At 45.0% G+C, this 19,959-nt stretch overlaps 1 protein-coding gene across 1 annotated transcript in view; it reads left to right on the top strand.

Annotated features, from left to right (window-relative positions):
- Positions 1-12,134, top strand: part of KANK1 (KN motif and ankyrin repeat domains 1) — a 131,173-nt gene extending 119,039 nt beyond the window's left edge. Inside the window, exons 8-12 of the mRNA XM_081176160.1 lie at positions 2,142-2,361; positions 4,021-4,163; positions 7,699-7,899; positions 8,619-8,717; positions 10,732-12,134. Coding sequence (XP_081032286.1) covers positions 2,142-2,361; positions 4,021-4,163; positions 7,699-7,899; positions 8,619-8,717; positions 10,732-10,797 — 729 coding nt within the window. The 3' untranslated portion in view covers positions 10,798-12,134. The remainder of the gene's footprint in view (positions 1-2,141; positions 2,362-4,020; positions 4,164-7,698; positions 7,900-8,618; positions 8,718-10,731) is intronic.
- Positions 12,135-19,959: the final 7,825 nt, after the last annotated feature.

Genomic DNA, 19,959 nt, shown 5'->3' with positions numbered 1-19,959 from the left:
TCCGGGGCGATCTTAAAATGCTGGCGGGCAGCATTTTAAAATCGCCCCGGACAGCGGAGGACTTCTCCGCTGTCCGGGGCGATGTAAAAGCCCCTGGGAAGGCAGGCAGGGGGGACAAAGACTTTCGCCCCCCGCCCGCCTTCAGAAGAGGTCCTGGACCTCTTCTGAAGGCGGGCGGGGGGCGAAAGTCTTTGCCCCCCCGCCTGCCTTCAAAAGCTCTCCCGGGAAGGCAGGCAGGGGGGAGCAAAGACTTTCGCCCCCCGCCCGCCTTCAGAAGAGGTCCTGGACCTCTTCTGAAGGAGGGTGGGGGGCGAAAGTCTTTGCCCCCCCGCCTGCCTTCAAAAGCTCTCCCGGGAAGGCAGGCAGGGGGGAGCAAAGACTTTCGCCCCCCGCCCGCCTTCAGAAGAGGTCCTGGACCTCTTCTGAAGGGGGGCGGGGGGCGAAAGTCTTTGCCCCCCCCCCCGCCTGCCTTCAAAAGCCGTCCGGGAAGGCAGGCAGGGGGGAGCAAAGACTTTCGCCCCCCGCCCGCCTGCGCCTCCGCCTCGGATGGAAGCGATCGTGCGTGCATCGGAGGAGAAGCCTTGATCTCGCCGCCGTACCTGCGCTGCTTAGCTCCTGGATGCCCGGACCAAGGAGCAAGGCGCCGCCCCGATCGCCGGCTTTCTTCCACCCCAGCCCCCTGCGGGATCGATGCCTGCAGGATCGCCGCCTCTGCAGGGCTCTCGCCCGGAGGTTTCCTTCCGCGAGCTCCAGGCACCGATCCGCTGACGGCGCCGGTGAAAGGGGCCCGCCCACATCAGGACGGGAGAAAGGGAAAGGCATCGCAGAAAAACGAAAGCCACGCCTTGTCCCTTTCGACCGGTTCAAGTCCCTCTCTCCCTTCGCGGAGGCTGTCAGAGTAAGCGCGGCTTCTCTCTCACCGTCTGGGCTGCGTCTCATTCACAACGGTGAACGATGCAGCAGCTGCTCCCGCGTGCGGGGTGTGGGGGGGGGAGAGCTGCACCTCACGGAATTCTGCCTTCCGTGCAACTCTTAAAGGCACAGCGACCCTCTCAGGACCTGATCGAGACGCTGCGCCTGGGGACAGAGCAGAGAGGTGCCCTTTCCCTCTGCATTCAGCACACCGTTGTGAATGAGACGCAGCCCAGACGGTGAGAGAGAAGCCGCGCTTACTCTGACAGCCTCCGCGAAGGGAGAGAGGGACTTGAACCGGTCGAAAGGGACAAGGCGTGGCTTTCATTTTTCTGCGATGCCTTTCCCTTTCTCCCGTCCTGATGTGGGCGGGCCCCTTTCACCGGCGCCGTCAGCGGATCGGTGCCTGGAGCTCGCGGAAGGAAACCTCCGGGCGAGAGCCCTGCAGAGGCGGCGATCCTCCAGGCATCGATCCCGCAGGGGGCTGGGGTGGAAGAAAGCAGGCGATCGGGGCGCCTTGCTCCTTGGTCCGGGCATCCAGGAGCTAAGCAGCGCAGGTACGGCGGCGAGATCAAGGCTTCTCCTCCTCCGATGCGCGCACGATCGCTTCCAGGACCTCTTCTTTGCCCCCCCCCCCCGCCTGCCTTCAAAAGCTCTCCCGGGAAGGCAGGCAGGGGGGAGCAAAGACTTTTGCCCCCCGCCCGCCTTCAGAAGAGGTCCTGGACCTCTTCTGAAGGCGGGCGGGGGGCGAAAGTCTTTGCTCCCCCCCGCCTGCCTTCAAAAGCCGTCCGCGATAGCGGGAAGCTCTTCCCTGCTATCCCGGACTGCTTTTAAAATGCTGGCGGTGGGGAGCAAAGCCTTTCGGCCCCCGCCGGCCTTCCTGGACCTCTTCTGAAGGCCGGAGGGGGGGAAAGGCTTTGCTCCCCACCACCAGCATTTAAAAGAGGTCCCCGGAGATTTCCCTATGGGCTTTCGTCTTGCGAAGCAAGCCCATAGGGAAATTCATCTTGCGAAGCGCCTCCAAAACAGAAAACCCTTTCGTCTTGCGGGTTTTCCGTCTTGCGAGGCATTCGTCTTGCGGGGTACCACTGTAATGTGGTGGCCTAGGAATTTTTGACAACTTTTGATTTAAAGGAGAAGGCTACTTTTCCTGTAATTTCAGTACTGGACAGAAACTGCTTGCAAATATAGCCATCCCTTTGAAAAACTTTTTTGTGTGTCTTTGGCAGAGATTTTGTTTAAACACCATCCAGCACGAGTGGTTTCGTGTTTCCAGCCAAAAGTCGGCTGTTCCTGCAATGGTTGGAGACTACATCGCTGCTTTTCTGGAGGTTTCTCCTGCAGTCCTCAGATATATCATCAACATGGCGGATGGCAATGGGAACACAGCTCTCCATTACAGCGTCTCCCACTCAAACTTTGAAATTGTGAAGCTGCTTTTAGATGCAAGTAAGTTGGCTGTTCTGAAATGTTTGTGTGATCTCCGTGCAGAGCACTGGGTCCCTCTCCAGAAGAATGTCAGATAAAAGTCCTGGCACGTGACGGGGGCAACACAACATCAGCATTTAATATTTCTATAATTTGTGCCACCACTCCTTAAGCACCGACTGATCTCTAGCATCTTAATTCCCAGCAAGCAGCTGCAGATAACCACCTCCTGAAGCCACCTGTCCCTTCTTTCCAGTTCAGACCTAGGTTACTAGAGCTCTCATTAGTGGATGAATGTTGCTTCAATAAGGGCTGCAATTGAAAACTGCCTTTCTTCATTCTGCATACAGTTAAATGAGCTTTTAATGATATGGACAACTCAGACCCTTCTGTTACCAGGTTGGCTTATAAGACAACTTGCCAGAACTGGATGCTGATGAACACCTGGTGTCTTAGTTGGGAAGTTCTGAAATCAAAAGTTTTTACAACACTCTTTGAGGGATAATTCCCCATATTTGAATCTTTGAGGGATAATTTCCCATATTTGAATCTGTGGAGTCCTGGACGTTTCAGAGGCAAGAGGCCTATTGAATTAAAATTTGGATCGCTTTAATATATAGTGTATGCTTATTTTGTAACCTCAAGGTTAATTAGATATTTTATTTTTAACTGTTTGCATTTGAATGTTTCCATTTAAATGTTTATTGAAAACTGCACCTTTTAAAGAATATTCTCTGCAGTGGAAACTGGCTTAAAACTGTAGTTTACAGTTCTCTACAAATAATTATTGGCTTAATCTGCTGCTATGACTTCAGAGAAGTCATTGCTTCAATGTCCATTCTCGTCCCAATGTCACATGTGAATATTTATCTTGGAAACAGCAGCCAATAAATTTGAAGTTTGTGTAACTAGTCATCTTATAGAAATATGTGCTCTCCGTCTGTCCACATTTTTAAAAATAATTCGAATCAGCACATCCAAGACTTCCTAGCTAGCAAGTTTGAAGGCCTTCAGAGCTCCTTTTAGAGACTCTTGGGCAAAGATAATAAACTGGTGTGCTAGGCAAAAGCAGTAGCTTCCTTGACGCTAGGAATTTGCTTCCTCGCTTTTGGCAGTTCCTCAGGGGACCTGAATGCATTTGAAGCCACACAAATGCTGTTCAGTGAAGAAAGCCATTTAACCGGCAAGTCATGTCTGAAAGCTTTGGAAATGTAAAAAGTGTTCCTTAATGGCTATACTGCGGTGTAAAGTTGCGGGGGGAACAGTGCAGACACTTTTATATATTTCGGCCACTATTTCACTGTTTTGTGTGATGTTTCCTGTCGTAAATCCGAAGCTCTATCCCTGCATACCTGAAACTCTGGCAGAAGCTGGTACTGTCCGCCTGCAGTTCTGTTCATAGAATTTTTGAACAATTGCCTTCAAGCTAACTGCCTTAGCAGTCACATGAAATGTGGCTTTGTGCCCTCTCTCTCCTATAATGCATACAATAACGAGAGTTGTTTGCTTTACTTGGCTCAAGAACCACGCTTGCCTCCTTTGGAAGTCCTTCTGAATCATCTTCATTATGTAAGCAATTGCTGAACTTCCAGAAGGGCTGCTCTAGTAACAGACGATTCAGTTCTTTTGCACAATTGCATCCAACTTTCTCAAGAGACGGTCTCTTCTTCCCCTCTGCAGATGTCTGCAATGTAAATCACCAGAACAAGGCTGGCTACACCCCCATTATGCTGGCTGCTCTTGCAGCTGTAGATGCAGAGAAAGAAATGAGAATAGTGGAAGAGCTCTTTGCCTGTGGAGATGTGAACGCTAAAGCAAGCCAGGTTGGTGCCGCTGAATTCAGCCTTCATTGCGCAGCGATAGACGTTCAGGCTCAATCCGCCTGTTAGTGTTTCTTTCCATGTCACTTCACTAGATCACTTAAAACAAGCTACCGCTTCTTATTTTTGCTTTGCTACCCCATGCAAACTGCAATTTCCTGGCATATTTTGCTGGCCAGGCACTAGAGTCTGCCTGCCTGCCTGGGCAACAGATTTCTGCTCCTACAGTAGGACTTTCCTCTCCTCCCTCTTGATTCGCTTCGCTTCGATAATCTTTATTGTCATTGTGCCATACAGAACAACGAAATTGAAAAATCTACATCAGACATTCAAAACCCAACAAGCCTGCTATCCCAGCTATCCCAATCTGCTTAGCCCCCTAAAAACTCTGATACGCCATTTTTAAATACAATATACTCCCATACAGACTCCTTACAATGTGTTTAAAACCCAAATCGCATTTGGATAGAAACTGTTTCTCAGGCGGCTAGTCCTAGTCTTTATAACCCTGTACCTTCTTCCAGAAGGCAGAAGCTGAAAGAGATCATTTCCGGGGTGTGCACTATCCTGCACTATCTCTGCAGCTTTTTTATGGCACCTGGAAGCATAGATTTGATTCAAGGTGCGAAGAGTACACCCAATTATCTTGTAGCCCCACAGCAGATTTTGGTGGGTGCAAAGGTGGGGCTGCAAGGGGGGAGGGGAAATCCCACTGTGGGAGTGGGAGTCCCCTTGTGCAATGCTGGTTGCTGCCCATTATAACCCATTGCTAGTAAATTTTGTGAGTAATGCAAAATGCCAGAACCCAACCAGACCCTCTTTTGATCTGTGTATTTGCATTTTTAATAGGATTTTGGTAAAAGGTGTAAGCATTAAATGCAAATTACTACCCCCCACCCGCAAACATAAGTAAATTACTTCATGCTTGTGTGTCGTACTTCGCATTTTTGTGTTTCTACTATTCAAGTTGAGCCTTCATGGATGTTTTTATATCCGCAATTGTATTAACTGTTTTTATGTGTGTGCAATAGTTTTATGTAAGTTTTAATCGTATTGTGAAGTCACTTTGAGTTGCCTCGTAGGACAAAGCTCCTAATTAAATAAATAATATACACACACAGTCAACATCTTCCCCTAGACCTGAATCTATTACAGTAACTTAGAATGAAGAGAGGTGTAATATCATCTGCAGTGGGGCGAAGCCAGCTTTCAATCAGTTTGCGCGTATAAAATCAGTTAAAACAATTACACATCTAATACATATACCAACTGGGATAAAAAAATCTTCCCTTGTTGAAAAAGGAACATCTTCAACCGGTGCTGAAACGCTGCCCAGAGTGACTGGGGTAACCCAGTTATGTGGGGTGGGTACAAATGATGATGATGATGTTATTAGAGATGGTTATATTGTAATAAGAGAGAGTTCTGGAGAGGACATGCTGCCCCACTAAAGGCCTGGTTCTAACACTGTACAGAACAGACCTCCTGGTGAGAAGGCACCTGTAGGAGGATTAGCTGGGTATATACAGTGGTGCCTCGCAAGACGAAATTAATTCGTTCCGCGATTTTTTTCGTCTAGCGAATTTTTCATCTTGCGAAGCACGGTTTCCCGTAGGAATGCATTGAAAATCAATTAATGCGTTCCTATGGTCAAAAAAAGTCCAAACAAAGCCAAATTTGGTACAACAAGAGTTTATTAAGTGCTCTTTAAAGTCACACATACTGTAAAGAGCATTTCAAAATTCAAACCCAGAATTTTTTAAAAAAACAGCAGAGTGGCCCAATGGTCACAGAAAATCAGAAAAATGCAGAAAAAAACACACAAGCTTCCAGATTCTTGCAAACCCCTCCCCAACTGTTCCCCCAGCCACCCAGCACACAGAAATTCAAATCCAGATTTTTTTAAAAAAACAGCAGAGTGGCCCAATGGTCACAGAAAATCATAAAAATGCAGAAAAAACACACACAAGCTTCCAGATTCTTGCAAACCCCTTCCCAACACCAAGTCCTTGAATTCCAAACACCCCAACCCAAAATCCAAAACCCCCCAAAAAAGTTTTAAAAGCTTAACTTACCAAATGGCTGCAAAAGAAGTTTTGGAAAAGCTTCAAAAATCACCAAAGTCTTTAAAAACCTCAAAAAAGACTACTATGTACACTGCGTTCTACGAGTTGCTCCTCGAAGTCAAGTCGCAACTGTATTAACGGTGTTAAGAAAAAGGAAACAAACTTGCAAGACGTTTTCGTCTTGCGAAGCAAGCCCATAGGGAAATTCGTCTTGCGAAGCAGCTCAAAAACGGAAAACCCTTTCGTCTAGCGAGTTTTCCGTCTTGCGAGGCATTCGTCTTGTGGGGCACCACTGTAGATGCATAGACGTCAGTATTCTGTTTTGTAAGACTGTATAATAACGGACAGAGTTTCTTCTTCTTTGGCAATCCCTCGTAGCTGAGTGAGATTGTCTTCCATAAACACGGTTTTAAAAGTGAGTCCGTAAGTGACTGTGGAGGCCAATTCTGGCTCCACATGTCCTTCTACAGTGGGGACATACCGTATTTTTCGTCCCATAGGGCGCACCGCCTATAGGACACACCTAGTTTTTTGGGGGTGGGGATAAGGAGAAAAAATTATTCCCCCCCCCAAGCGCGGGGCTGGGGCGGGGGAAGCCCGAGCTTCCCCCAACCCCAGCCCCCAGAACAGGCTGCTATCCGCAAGCCGTGGGAAAGCTGCGCGACTTCGCACAGCTCTCCCACTGCTTGCCGAGAGCTGCGCGAAGCCTGGGGGGCGCTGAGCTCAGCGCCCCCAGGCTTCTGGGTGCAGGCAGCTCTCCACAAGCAGTGGGAGAGCTTCCTGAAGCCTGGAGAGCGAGAGGGGTAGGTGCGCACCGATCCCTCTCGCTCTCCAGGCTTCAGCGAAAGCCTGCATTCGCCCCATAGGACGCACACACATTTCCCCTTCATTTTTGGAGGGGAAAAGTGCGTCCTATAGGGCGAAAAATACAGTACGTTTCCAGGCAGGGGTTGATCACGGTGTGGATTTGCCATGCATGCCTTCCAGTGTTTCTCCCTTTCATCCCGAGTTTGAGCGTCTTCAAAGCCCATGACACCTTTGGTAAAGGCTGTTCTCCAGTTGGAGCACTCGCAGGCCACTGTTTCCCAATTGTTGGTGTTCATACTACATTTTTTTAAAATTTGCCTTGAGAGAGTCTTTAAACCTCCTTTGTTGACCACCAGCGTTACGCTTTCCATTTTTAAGTTCAGAATAGAATAGTTGCTTTGGAAGACGATAATCAGGCATCCGAACAACATGACCAGTCCATCAAAGTTGATGTTGAAGAATCATTCCTTCGACACTGGTGATCTTTGCTTCTTCCAGTACACTGGCATTAGTTCACCTTTCTTCCCAAGTGATGTGTAAAATGTTTCGAAGACACTGTTGATGGAATCTTTCGAGGAGTTGGACCAAGTTTGATCTGGGTATGACTCCACTATGCTAATCTGTGCTCCAGGAAACGTGTATCGTTTTTGTTCTCCTGCATGCAGGCTGGCCAAACTGCTCTCATGCTTGCTGTGAGCCATGGGCGAATAGATATGGTGAAAGCTCTGCTGGCTTGTGGCGCAGATGTCAACATCCAGGATGACGAGGGCTCCACAGCTTTGATGTGCGCTAGCGAACACGGACACGTGGAAATAGTCAAACTTCTGCTTGCTCAGCCGGGATGCAATGGCACGCTGGAGGATAATGTGAGTTGCCATCAGAGGCCTGCTGCGGAGGGGGAGGAGGGTCAAATCAGCCCCCAGCTGGTGGCGGCCGGAGGAGGAGGAGCCACCGGCCATTGAAGCTGCGTTGCCATCATGTTCAGCTCCACCCCCAAACGCCCTGAAGTCGACCCACCTCCATCGCCTTTGCAAGCTGGCACCTCTGGCTGTGTCATTATATCTTGAAGTCTTTATAAGGCAATATAGCACCCTGTGATTCTGACAACGGTGGGTTTTTTTGTTTTTGTGTCAAGATTACACATGTAGGAAAGGCGTAAAGAGAAACCTGCCCTCTGGGAGTGTCTGAAATTTAAGAAGGTGGTTAATTTAACTGGAACTATCACAGCCAATTCTAAGATTTGATGAACATTTTATCACCCCATTTCTCTTCCTCTGGGCAATATAATGTTCAGCTTCCTAAAATGGTCACCAAATTACTTGGTGTTCTTGTGGTCCCAGTGTTCTTGTAATAATCCTGCTCCCTCGTTGAGAAGACCCCCTGACCATTGCATTGCCTCACAAAACAGAAACACAAATCTTGCCAATTATAATAAATGTTTTTGAAACTTACTCTATATGGTTTTGGCTGGCTGAATGACAGGACTTGCATTTTGCTCTCTTTCAACATTCAAAGGCTGTTGCACTTTTAAGAAAGTTCTAGATGGACATATGCACATTATTTCTCTCTCTCTCTCTTTTTTAAGGATGGCAGTACGGCACTTTCGATAGCCCTGGAGGCAGGGCACAAGGATATAGCTGTTCTTCTCTATGCTCACGTGAACTTTTCCAAAACACAGTCCCCGGTGAGTTACATGGTTACATTCCACACATAATTCTTTGGTTTATGTGGTCAGGGTTGGCAAAAGGATTTTTGAGTCTTCGTCCAAGTCAGTGCCGACTCTCAAAGTTTAGAAACTTAACCAGTAGTGATCTTGGTATGTCTCTCCCACTTTAGCCTTCTGCTTGGTGTCACTGTAGCTGCTATTCTTCATTTCAGTATTTTTTTCTTCTTGTGATGGTTGGAATTTTTCTGCCATGGTTGCTGGAACAAGATCTTTATTAAAAGATACACTGATGAGAAAGGTTCCTTCCAGTAGCACCTTAAAGACCAACTAAGTTAGTTCTTGGTATGAGCTTTCGTGTGCATGCACACTTCTTCAGATACGTGCATGCACACGAAAGCTTATACCAAGAACTAACTTAGTTGGTCTTTAAGGTGCTACTGGAAGGAATTTTTTTATTTTGACTATGGCAGACCAACATGGCTACCTACCTGTAACTGATGAGAAAGGTGTGCCCCATTGCAGGTACTAATATATTGTGCAGTTTGAAGCAACTGGAAGCATAAGAACTGACTCCTTTTGGAAGAAACCATTGTCCAGGCCCATTAGATATTATTCCAACTTTTACTTGCAGAACTTTCTTCAAAGCATAACAAAAACTTCAAATGATACATCCAAAATACCCATACAGTGTCTTGTTCTGTCCAGCACAGGCTCAGCATCTAAGAAAATGTGAAATAATCCAAACAGATCTAGAAGCAGAGGTCTGTCTCTCCCTGCAGCCTGCCTTAGGCTTTTTATATGCAGAGCTTCATTTACATCCTCACTCCACAGAGTTTGAGAGAAAGAAAATGGCCACCACTCTTACAAGATGGCGAGTTTGCAACTCAGTACCTTTGTCACCTGATCAAATGTTACATTCAGTTTAGAGCAAGCAGAAAACAACAGTTAGCTAGTTATCAACCCATTAAGAAGCCCAGGAACCACTTAGAAAGCCAATGTTGCCAATACACATTTAGCCATTTTCCTTTTTAAACCTTCATTAATTCTCAGACATTTCCCCATTTCTGAGTGAATTAAACCAATTATACTTAACATGCCCACACCCACCTCCAGTGTTGGATAGTCTGGTCTCCAGGGTGGAGGTTGTGTCACTTTCCCGATCCAGGGTACTCATACTCCCTTTTTTGCTATAAAAATCCACGACTGTTCCTGTTTCTTGCTGTTTTTCTTTCTATCTGCTATGATGGCTTCAATCGAAAAATGATGTCCTGTGGCCACTGTCTCATGAAAGCCGTGTTCTTTCACTGCTTTATGTGGGAATGTTCAGGGAGACAGGAGAGGATATATTGTTTATTAATATCCTTCCTAACTTGCACTAGCAAGTTCTTTTACTTAGCAGAGTTTTACATTTCCCTTTTAAACGCACAGTGGATAGCTGGTTGCAGGCTTGTGTAAGCCTCTCACTATTAGGTTCCTGGTAAGTTCCCTTATATCCCTCTTAAAAGAATAAACACGCCACAATCTTGTATAAAGTATATAAAAGAAGTTTACTCACATTCAGTTCACAGTTGGATCCCTGAAGGCAGACTTAGTTACAAAGTATATGCATGTGGATCAATCACATATGGAGATAATCTCTAGCTAAAAAGCTGCTCCAATGACGGAGGAAGTCAAGGAGAGAGAGAGAGTGCTGTGTGCCTTGTCCTTTTTGTTACCTGGACAGGTAAGGTCACACCCACCTCTAGTCACATGCAAAGGAAGTGTGTCCCAGCCAGGAGGAAACAGGAAGTTTTCTACTGGCTGGACCAAATATTCCCCTACACGTCCACTCTAGGAAAACAAGGAATGTTGTACTTGACTGCTACTTAGGTATCACATCCCACACTTCAGAACTGTACTGAAGTTGATGGAGCTGCACATATCTTTGTGCCAATAAAAGCATTTAGTAAGTTTTAAACTAGGGTCAGTGGCTTTCTACGGCCACCTTAATTATTTCCCCATCTTTAACAGCCGTCTCCTTTTTCTTTTCTAGGGCACCCCGAGGCTTGGAAGAAAGCCATCTCCTGGTCCTACACATAGAGGCACATTTGATTGCTAATGCACATGTATCTGTAAACTCTCGTGTCACCTCTCCCAAGCTGCTAGCAGTTACTGTTTTACAGTGACAGATATTGAATGTAATCGTCTTGTGCCTGAGCTCACCAGCAAACTGAAAGCAAACGTCTAGAGCTAAAGACAAAGAAGGGTCAACAGGAAGAAAAGTCGGGATAGCACCTTTCCTAACAAAGTCACCTTGGATCCGTGTACATAGCGTGGCCATGGTCATGCATGTGTGCCTGGGCAGACTTCCCCATGCCAGTGCAGGATCTTACAGGTTTACAGTGAGGTATAGGGAAGTATCTGATGACAGGGCAAGTTGCTGGACACAAAGGTCACTGCTAGCTGGATAATTGCCGTAGCTACCATACTTTTCTGTGTATAAGACGAGCTCTCTTTTTTTATTCAAAATTATGTTAAAAATTTGGGGGTGCATCAGGGCGACGTGTGATAGGTTGCTCAACAACTTTGGGCTAATCCCCCCAAAAAACCCTTAACAACTATGGGAAATCCTCTCCAAAAAAAAAAAGGTCAACAACCATTTTCATAATTAGGAGTCCCCAAAAATAGGAGGCGTCTTATACATGGGGGCGTGTTATACCCAGAAAAATACGGTATTTTCATGCAGCCTTTGTGTGGCATCTGTAGCCCTTTGAGTCTTCCCAGTGCCCACATTTTCAGCCTCTAGGAAATGGTATGATGTTTTTGCTGCAGAATATATCTTCTGTTACTTTGCGTACAGTTTTTAAGCTATCTGTTCAGTTATGACTGTACTCCCCCTTAATGCACCTCTGGACAAATCTTGTTAGCTTTTTTTAAGGTATGTTCTTTACAGATATTTATATTTGCTAATGTTGGAATTGTTGGCAAGAACTCTTTTATTATAAATGTCATTCCAAAACGGTTTTGAGTGTGTTCATGCTTATTTTTTAAAAAGTGGCAATTGATTATGTTGTCAGCTCTTTGGAATCTCAGCTGGTGGGTTGATGGCTTAACAGTGGAAGATGGGTCTGAAACTTGCTAAATAAACTGTTGCTGCCGATTTGTATAGCTTTTATATCAAAGATTAAGTCAGTATTTTTGACACTTTTTATTCCATTGTAATTAAAATAATACATTACACAATTGTTAACTAGATTTTATTAACTGTTATATACATGATCCCTGAGATATATTGGAAGATATGTTCATCTCTAATGAAATCAAAGGTAGTTCTGGGCACGTATATATGGAAAGCTATTTCTCTGTCATGTTCACTTCAGTCATGTGCATTTTAATGTTTGAAGTGCCTTAGACTCTTGCCATATTTTCAAAATAAAATTTCCCTATGCTATTTTATTCCTGACTTCTGTTGTTTTATGGAATTGGAAAAGCAATGATTTGGGGCTGCTTTTTACTCGCCCTTTGCTTTTCATGTGTTTTAATAGCACACTAACCTCTTGAGAGCTAGAAACTTGAATTGCAAGGGAACTTGAATGAAATAAAACTTACCTTCTAAGAAGTTTCTTGAAGACGTAGCATTGATCTTCTGGAAATAACTGGGCTTATTTAACACCTGATTAAAAATAAAAGTTTGGCTTTGCACTATGTTAAGGTGCATTTAGCAGCCTGAACATATTTTCACAGCTCTGTGAAAATTCAACACAAAGCAAAGAGGAGCACCACCACTGTGGGCAGGGCAGAAATGGTACTCAAAAGTGATGGCTGTTTTTGTATTACAGTGGTACCTCAGGTTACATACGCTTCAGGTTACATATGCTTCAGGTTACATACACTTCAGGTTACATACGCTTCAGGTTACAGACTCCGCTAACCCAGAAATAGTGCTTCAGGTTAAGAACTTTGCTTCAGGATAAGAACAGAAATCGGGTTCCAGTGGTGCGGCAGCAGCAGGAGGCCCCATTAGCTAAAGTGGTGCTTCAGGTTAAGAACAGTTTCAGGTTAAGAACGGACCTCCGGAACAAATTAAGTACTTAACCCAAGGTACCACTGTATTTAGCAGTGCCACTGAAGATACAACCTAAAATACTGAAGCAAATAAATAAATATCTGTCAACTAAGGGGTAATGAAAAGAAATAGTCATAAAATGATGATATCCAGCTTAGCTATTTTCCTTGCAATAGAACTGGCCGCTACACTTTTATCCAAAACTTTTCTAGGCAGATATAATAAGTACCATGATTTGGTTGTTTAAAAAGATAATGGCAAAAGGCCTAACCCTGAAATAAAATACCGGTACTCAGCAGCAGTTTTTAAAAATACAAGACACAGGACACCAAGCCTACAGTTATGTCAGCAGAACAAGAGAGCCTTGGGGAGAGTATAAAACAGCCCAAAATACTGCCAGGCATATTTGTAAACTGGCTGCTGTGTGACATGCCGGGTGCTGCTTATAACTTCCCTTATTTCTGGTTTGTTTGTTTTTTTATTTTATTCAGGATTTTCTTGTTTTACAGAAGTGTGGTGCCTCGTATTTTTTTCTTTTTCATGTAACATTTTTACAAATCCGTTTCATTTGTTGAGGCATTAGGGGGAGAAGAAAAGAAAAAAGAAAGGGGGGGTGGAGAGAGGGAGGATGGATAGGGGTGGGGTCGGGTGGCGGTGTTTCTATTATGTTTAATGTATGTAGAGTTTGGTGTCAGCGTTGCTTGTGTTGTTCACTTGTGTTCCTTTGGTGGTGAGAGAGGTTGGGGTTGGCCTAGGGTGTGATTGTTTGCTTGTGATTGGCTGTGGTGATCTTTGTTTTCGTGTGTGGGTGAGGTGGGTGGGTGTTTTGGATCAGGTTAGCCATATTGATTTGTATGCTGTTGGTGGATTATTGTCACTGTCCTGTTGGGCTGTGTATGTGATAAAGGGGAGCCATACTGGTTAAAACATTCCTGAACATTGGCTGTAGGAGATGCTGCTACTGGGGAAATGCCACAACAATTGTCGAAAACAAAAATTATGAGCTCAGCCCTTAAGGCAACCGCAGGCAGCAGAAAGACCTGCCTTCTGCAGTAGAAAAACTTCCAGACCATGGGGAACTCCGAAAAATTAATAAATACAATTTGGACTATAATTTGATCTTTTTATTTTAGTTTTTTTATTTTAATTGAAGTGTTATGATTGGATATATTAATTGGATGTTTTTTATTGGAAAAATCAATAAAAATGATTTTTTTAAAAAGAAAAACTTAAGTGTAACATTTTGCACAAAATAGAAATGAGTGAATTCCCAACTAAGTAGCAAAGAAAGAGGAGAGACTTGATCACACAAATCTTACAGGCATTAAGCTATCGAAGCAATTCTGTAATCTTACCGAATGTTTGCAAGAGAAGGCAAAGCAAAATGCTTGCAACTAAGTAGCAGGAAAGAAGGCCAATACCAGCAAACAAGAATCCCAGAGAAATTCCTTTGTTCAGGAAAGCAGCAAAAGTTTTCTCAGAATGCGGTGAGGGTTATTTTACCCCTCAGAACCTGCGGGCCTCCGGACATGGTGGGACCCAACTCTCATTGGCCCCAGCTAACGTGGCCAACAGTCAGACATTGTGGAGCCACAGCTCAGCAACAGCTGGAGGGCATTAAACCCAGTGAGCAGGTTTAGCTGGTTGCTGACATGCCCTGCCACGTGATAATAATAATAATAAATAATAATTTTTTATTTATACCCCATCCTTCCCGGTGCAGAAAACCAGGCTCAGGGCGGCTAACAACAAATTTAAACCACTTAATTGATGCAACAAAAAACAGCATAAAATACAGTATAAAACGTGAATAACAATAAATTCAGAATTCAAAAATCAATTTAGGCGGGAAATCCATCCAATAAACATAAGAAGATCATCAGGGCTAGCTGGCTACGTTAGTCCTATTTGGGCCAGCGTGGAGACCAGGGGAGAATTAGCTCTGGGATCCCAGAGTGGGTAATCTTCATAAAAAGGGAAGGAAGGGGAATAAAAGATCAGGCTCAGTTCAAGTTGAAAGCCAGGCGGAATAGCTCTGTCTTACAGGCCCTGCGCATAGCTGTCAACCATCCCTTATTTGGCGGGAAACTGCCTTATCCCAGCGCTGTGTCCTGCTGCTGTCCCTTATTGATGATGTCCCTTAAATTTCCCGGGTTTCAAAGGCAACATCTCCTCTCCCTCCCTCCCTGCCGGCCAGGGAGGAGGAAGGCTCCAACTGTGTTGCTTGGTTGCGTTGCTCACCCAATAAGGAGTCTAAGAACGACTGGGGGGGTGGAGCTTGCATGCCTTGTGCCGATCAAATCGGCCGCGTTGCCTGGGGACTTGCCTTTGCTCAGCGCTTCCCAGCAGAGAGGTGACCGTGGTTTTCCTTGCTGCATCCCCTTTGCCGGGTTGCTGCGCTGTGGGAACCACCGCTTGAGGCTTCGTTTGGCTGCTGGCTGGGCTTTCTGCCTTTGACTCGGAGGGGCTCAGAAGTTGAACATACCTGTGCCCAGAAAGTCCCTTACTTTGGCTGCTGATCCCTTATTTTTGAGGCTGCGGGTCCCTTGTTTTCAAATCTGTAAGTTGACAGCTATGGTCCTGCGCAAGGAAGTTAAATCCTGCAGGGTCCTGGTCTCATGGGACAGAGCATTCCACCAGGCCGGAGTCATCACTGAGAAGGCCCTGGCCCTGGTGGTGGATAATCTGACTTCCTTAGGGCCTGGGACCTCTAAACTATTATTATTCATGATGAGTGTGGCCCCCATGGTTCGGAATGTGAGGAAGTGGTCGGATTCTTCCAGTCATTTGGGCAAGGCAATGGAGAGCTGTTGCATGCACACTATGGTAGCTATTCTATGGTAAAAGACTCGCTGTATCCACCCCACACTTGGAGTGATTGTGTGTTAAGGGAGGAAGAATGTCAAACTAGCCCCTCAAAGCCAGTTCAGATTACTTGAAGGTGTAGCTTTCCTGATTGCCCTCGAGCTAAACAGGTGCATGTGCACTCAAGAGTATCTGGAACAGAACCAGCTTTCTATTTTCCGTTTTACTGGGAAGAGTAGTTTTATTTAGAATAGGTTTGTGGCCAGAACCCACTTAGCTGAGCTTCCTGCCATAAGGAAATTGCTAATCATATGGTGGCCTGTTTGCTTATTTAGCATGGCAGCAATTTTCAAGCCCACTGGCAATATAAAAAGCATGGTTATTGCAGATTATAAGGCAGAGACCTTACTTGACCACAGGCCTGCCTAGTCATCAGACGAAAGAGATACAGCCCACTTGCTGAACTAACAAGGTTTGCCAGATAACTCTTTTAAAATGGAGGGGCACACCCCAGTGTTGCGGTCAGAAAAGCAGTAGGACTCGATTAAAATATAAGCTATCTGACGATCTGATCTGATCTGGAGCAGCTCACATGAATGTACGCATATACCAAAGCTTTCTCCCCGGCCACACACATCCCTCTGATTTTGAAATTCAGAACAATTCTCAGGTCTTGTTGCAATTTTGGTGGTTTCTCTGGAAGTTCACGCAGTAGTGGCGACATTAAGAGGACCTGAAGCCCAGGTGATGGACCACAGATCTCCAGCTTCTCTCCCACCCCATTCTATTTTTACTTTGGGCTGTGGTCACAACAGCCCCCTTGAGAGTCTATAAAGTAGGTATGGATGAACTGCACTTCTTAAGGCCGCCTTCCAAAAGAGGACTTGCAGGAGCAGTCTGTGTTCTTAAAGAAATGTACATTTTAGAAAAGTATCAAATTTTAGAGAGCCAATGGCGGGGCATAATTATCTTGGTTATCACAGCAGCATACCCACAGGACCAGTCAGCAGTATATATATATATATATATATATATATATATATATATATATATATATATATATATTTGCTTTCGTAGATTTTCACGGGTACAGGAATGCAGGTTTTGGTGTCTTCGGGTGTCTTCCCGTGTAAGAGTTGGGGTGTCTAGGCAGTAACAAGAAGCCGAAAGCACCAGCCTGAAGATGACGAGTGAGACCTCGTCGAAACGTCGCCTAGACACCCCAACTCTTACACGGGAAGACACCCGAAGACACCAAAACCTGCATATATATATATATATATATATATATATATATATATATATATATATATATTTGCTTTCGTAGATTTTCACGGGTACAGGAATGTAGGTTTTGGTGTCTTCGGGTGTCTTCCCGTGTAAGAGTTGGGGTGTCTAGGCGACGTTTCGACGAGGTCTCACTCGTCATCTTCAGGCTGGTGCTTTCGGCTTCTTGTTACTAGAACAGAGCAGGATCTCAGTGTTTGAGTTCCTATAAATACTGTTGAGGGGGTGTGGTGTATAGCCTCTCTGCCCAGAACGTTGGAGGCTATACACCACACCCCCTCAACAGTATTTATAGGAACTCAAACACTGAGATCCTGCTCTGTTCTAGTAACAAGAAGCCGAAAGCACCAGCCTGAAGATGACGAGTGAGACCTCGTCGAAACGTCGCCTAGACACCCCAACTCTTACACGGGAAGACACCCGAAGACACCAAAACCTACATTCCTGTACCCGTGAAAATCTACGAAAGCAAATATATATATATATATATATATGTACCGTACTTTTTGCTCTATAGGACGTACCCGACCATAGGACGCACCTTGTTTTAGAGGGGGAGAACAAGAAAGAAAATTCTCCCCCTCTCTGCTCAGTGCCCCTTCAGCGAAGCGGCAGGAGAAATTGAGCCCCTTCCACAAATCCTATAGAGCGAAAAATACTGTATTTTTAATTGACCAGTTGGTACAGGCACAAAAAAATCTCATGGTAATCTCCAAATATCAGAGCGGAAGACCATGAGAGGATTCAGGAATTTTTCCATTTCCTTACAACATTTAAATGACAACTTGTGTGTGTAGAATTTTACGTCTAAAAACCCGGGGGGGGGGCAGGTCACTCTCACATTATTTTAAAGTGTATGCATTGCAATGCACAGGACTGTGAGACTTCTGACACTGCCTAACTTAGGAAGCTATTTATCAGTTGCTATTTTTATTGGCAGGATCTGTCGATGATTTGAGCATGTTTATGATAAGTTATGATCATCTAACTGTTTTTTGTTTTGTTGTTTGCTGTTAGGAGCCCTGAATTTCCTTTTGTGAGAAAGGGTGGAATGGTAAAATGGCGACTCTATAAATCTTGATTTCCCAACATTCAGCTAATGAATTATTTTAATGGAAGTCCTGTGCAAGGACATCAACTTGTGCAATGGGGCTTTCTACTATCTCCTTCCCCCTGTGTTCCTCAAAACCAGGGTGGATAAAAATCAATGATTAAAAAAAACCAAAAAAAAGGGGTTTTTTTTATTTAAATCGGATTTTTAAAATAAAATGCTTTCAGAGGAAAAATCTTTCTAAATATAGTTTTCTATTTAGGTTACATTATAGTCCAAAGGCTATTCATCAGGAAATAAGGATTTGTTTTAAGTTTTTCATGTGTGCTAAAGCTCAGTCTAAGTTGTTTTAATAAAAAAAAACCCTTTTAGCCACATCAGTTAACAAACATGGATACATATGCTATAAAGCTATTGTTTTCGTTAAATAAATTGTTTAAACTGTTATTAAGGAAATGATTATTTTTCTCCTTCCAATAAAGTACAGCAGAAAAGTTGTCGAAATATAAACAGTTAACTTATTAAACCTCACCATAATTTTATAATTATGTCAATGTATTTCTAATAGTATAACCAAATCAGTAATTTTTTATATAACTGTAAAAACTACTCTGAAAATTTTTTATTCCAAAAATGTAACCTTCATCTGGTTGTAAATATTAAGATTATATTAGCAAGAATGAGTCTTTATGTTAAAAAAAAAAAGATTTAAATCAAGTTTTACTGACTATTGATTAAAATCATGATTTAAATCGATTTGATTTAAATTAAATCCACCCTGCTCAAAACTGATTTGGGAGAAGAGCATGCATAGGGAGAAGAGAGCGGAATCATTCCACCTGGCAAGTAGAAATGTTTGCCCTGGTGCAATAATCAGGACAGGACACATATGCAAATGTGTGTAATGAGTTTGTTCCTGTGTCCTTTAAGTACCTAGCAATGTCCACTAAGCCGCATGTCAAATGCCTGACGCGCTCCCCCAACTGAGTGTCTTCCAGATGTTTTAGACCACAACTCCCATCATCCCATGTCATAACTGCCAACCGTCCCTTATTTGGCGGGAAACTCCCTTATCCCAGCACCATGTCCTGCTGCTGTCCCGGATTGATGATGTCCCTTAAATTTCCCGAGTTTCATGCTTGCCCGGCTCGGGAGGGAAGCAGTAGCTCGGGATCCTCTGCCGCATGAGATAGCGCGTGCACGAGCTGCCGCATCTCCGTCTCTCCTTTCCCCCCCTCAGGGGCGCGTTGTGAGGAGACAGGTGTCAGCAGGCGGGCAGGCAGGCCCTCTCTTGCGAGACTTCCGCCGCGCTGCCAGGGGAAGCCGGTGGCGGCTGAGGAGGCGGCCTGAGGGAGGAGGAAGAGGAGGGGATGGGGAGGGACGCAGAAGGGATGCGCTTCAGCAGCCACTGCGGCGCCGCAACTGCCTCATGCCGGGCTCGCGGGCGAGAGTCTCTCTTCCTCCCTCGCTCTCTCTCGGGTGGGGAAGGGCCGATGGAACTCCTCGCACCAGGACGACGGCAGCCCCGACTTGCATAAGCTAAGCAAAATACCTTATTTTGGCTGCTGATCCCTTATTTTCAAGGCTGCTGGTCCCTTATTTTCAAATCTGTAAGTTGACAGCTATGTCCCATGTTGGCCGGGAGGTGGTTGTCATTCAAAACATCTGGAGTTATCCAGGTTGGGGAAAGCTGGTCTAACACTTTTTCTTGGCAGATCTCTGTGTAGGTAGCAATTTAGGCTGCAATCCAAATCCTATCTGCTATCTGGTGGGACCATTACCGCTTCTGCAGCTTTGCCACACATCCTGGCTATGGCCAATGGTGGGAGAACAGGCAAATTCCTGTACAGTCCTGGTCCTGGCACAACAGTGAAATCAGGATGAACAGTAAAGCCATCAGCTGTTACCTCTGCGTCTGTTGTTCCAAATATTAATATTATATCAACAAGTTAAATGTTGAAAAGCATGGGGGAGAGGACAGAACCCTGAGGCACCCCACAAGTGAGAGCCCAGGGGTCTGAACACTCATCCCCCACCACCACTTTTTGAACACGGCCCAGGAGGAAGGAGCG

This window comes from Podarcis bocagei (assembly GCF_964188305.1).
Source record: "Podarcis bocagei genome assembly, chromosome: 17".
Lineage (NCBI taxonomy): Eukaryota > Metazoa > Chordata > Lepidosauria > Squamata > Lacertidae > Podarcis > Podarcis bocagei.
Note: the sequence above shows the minus strand (reverse complement) of the source record. Positions and strands in the feature narration are given on the sequence as shown.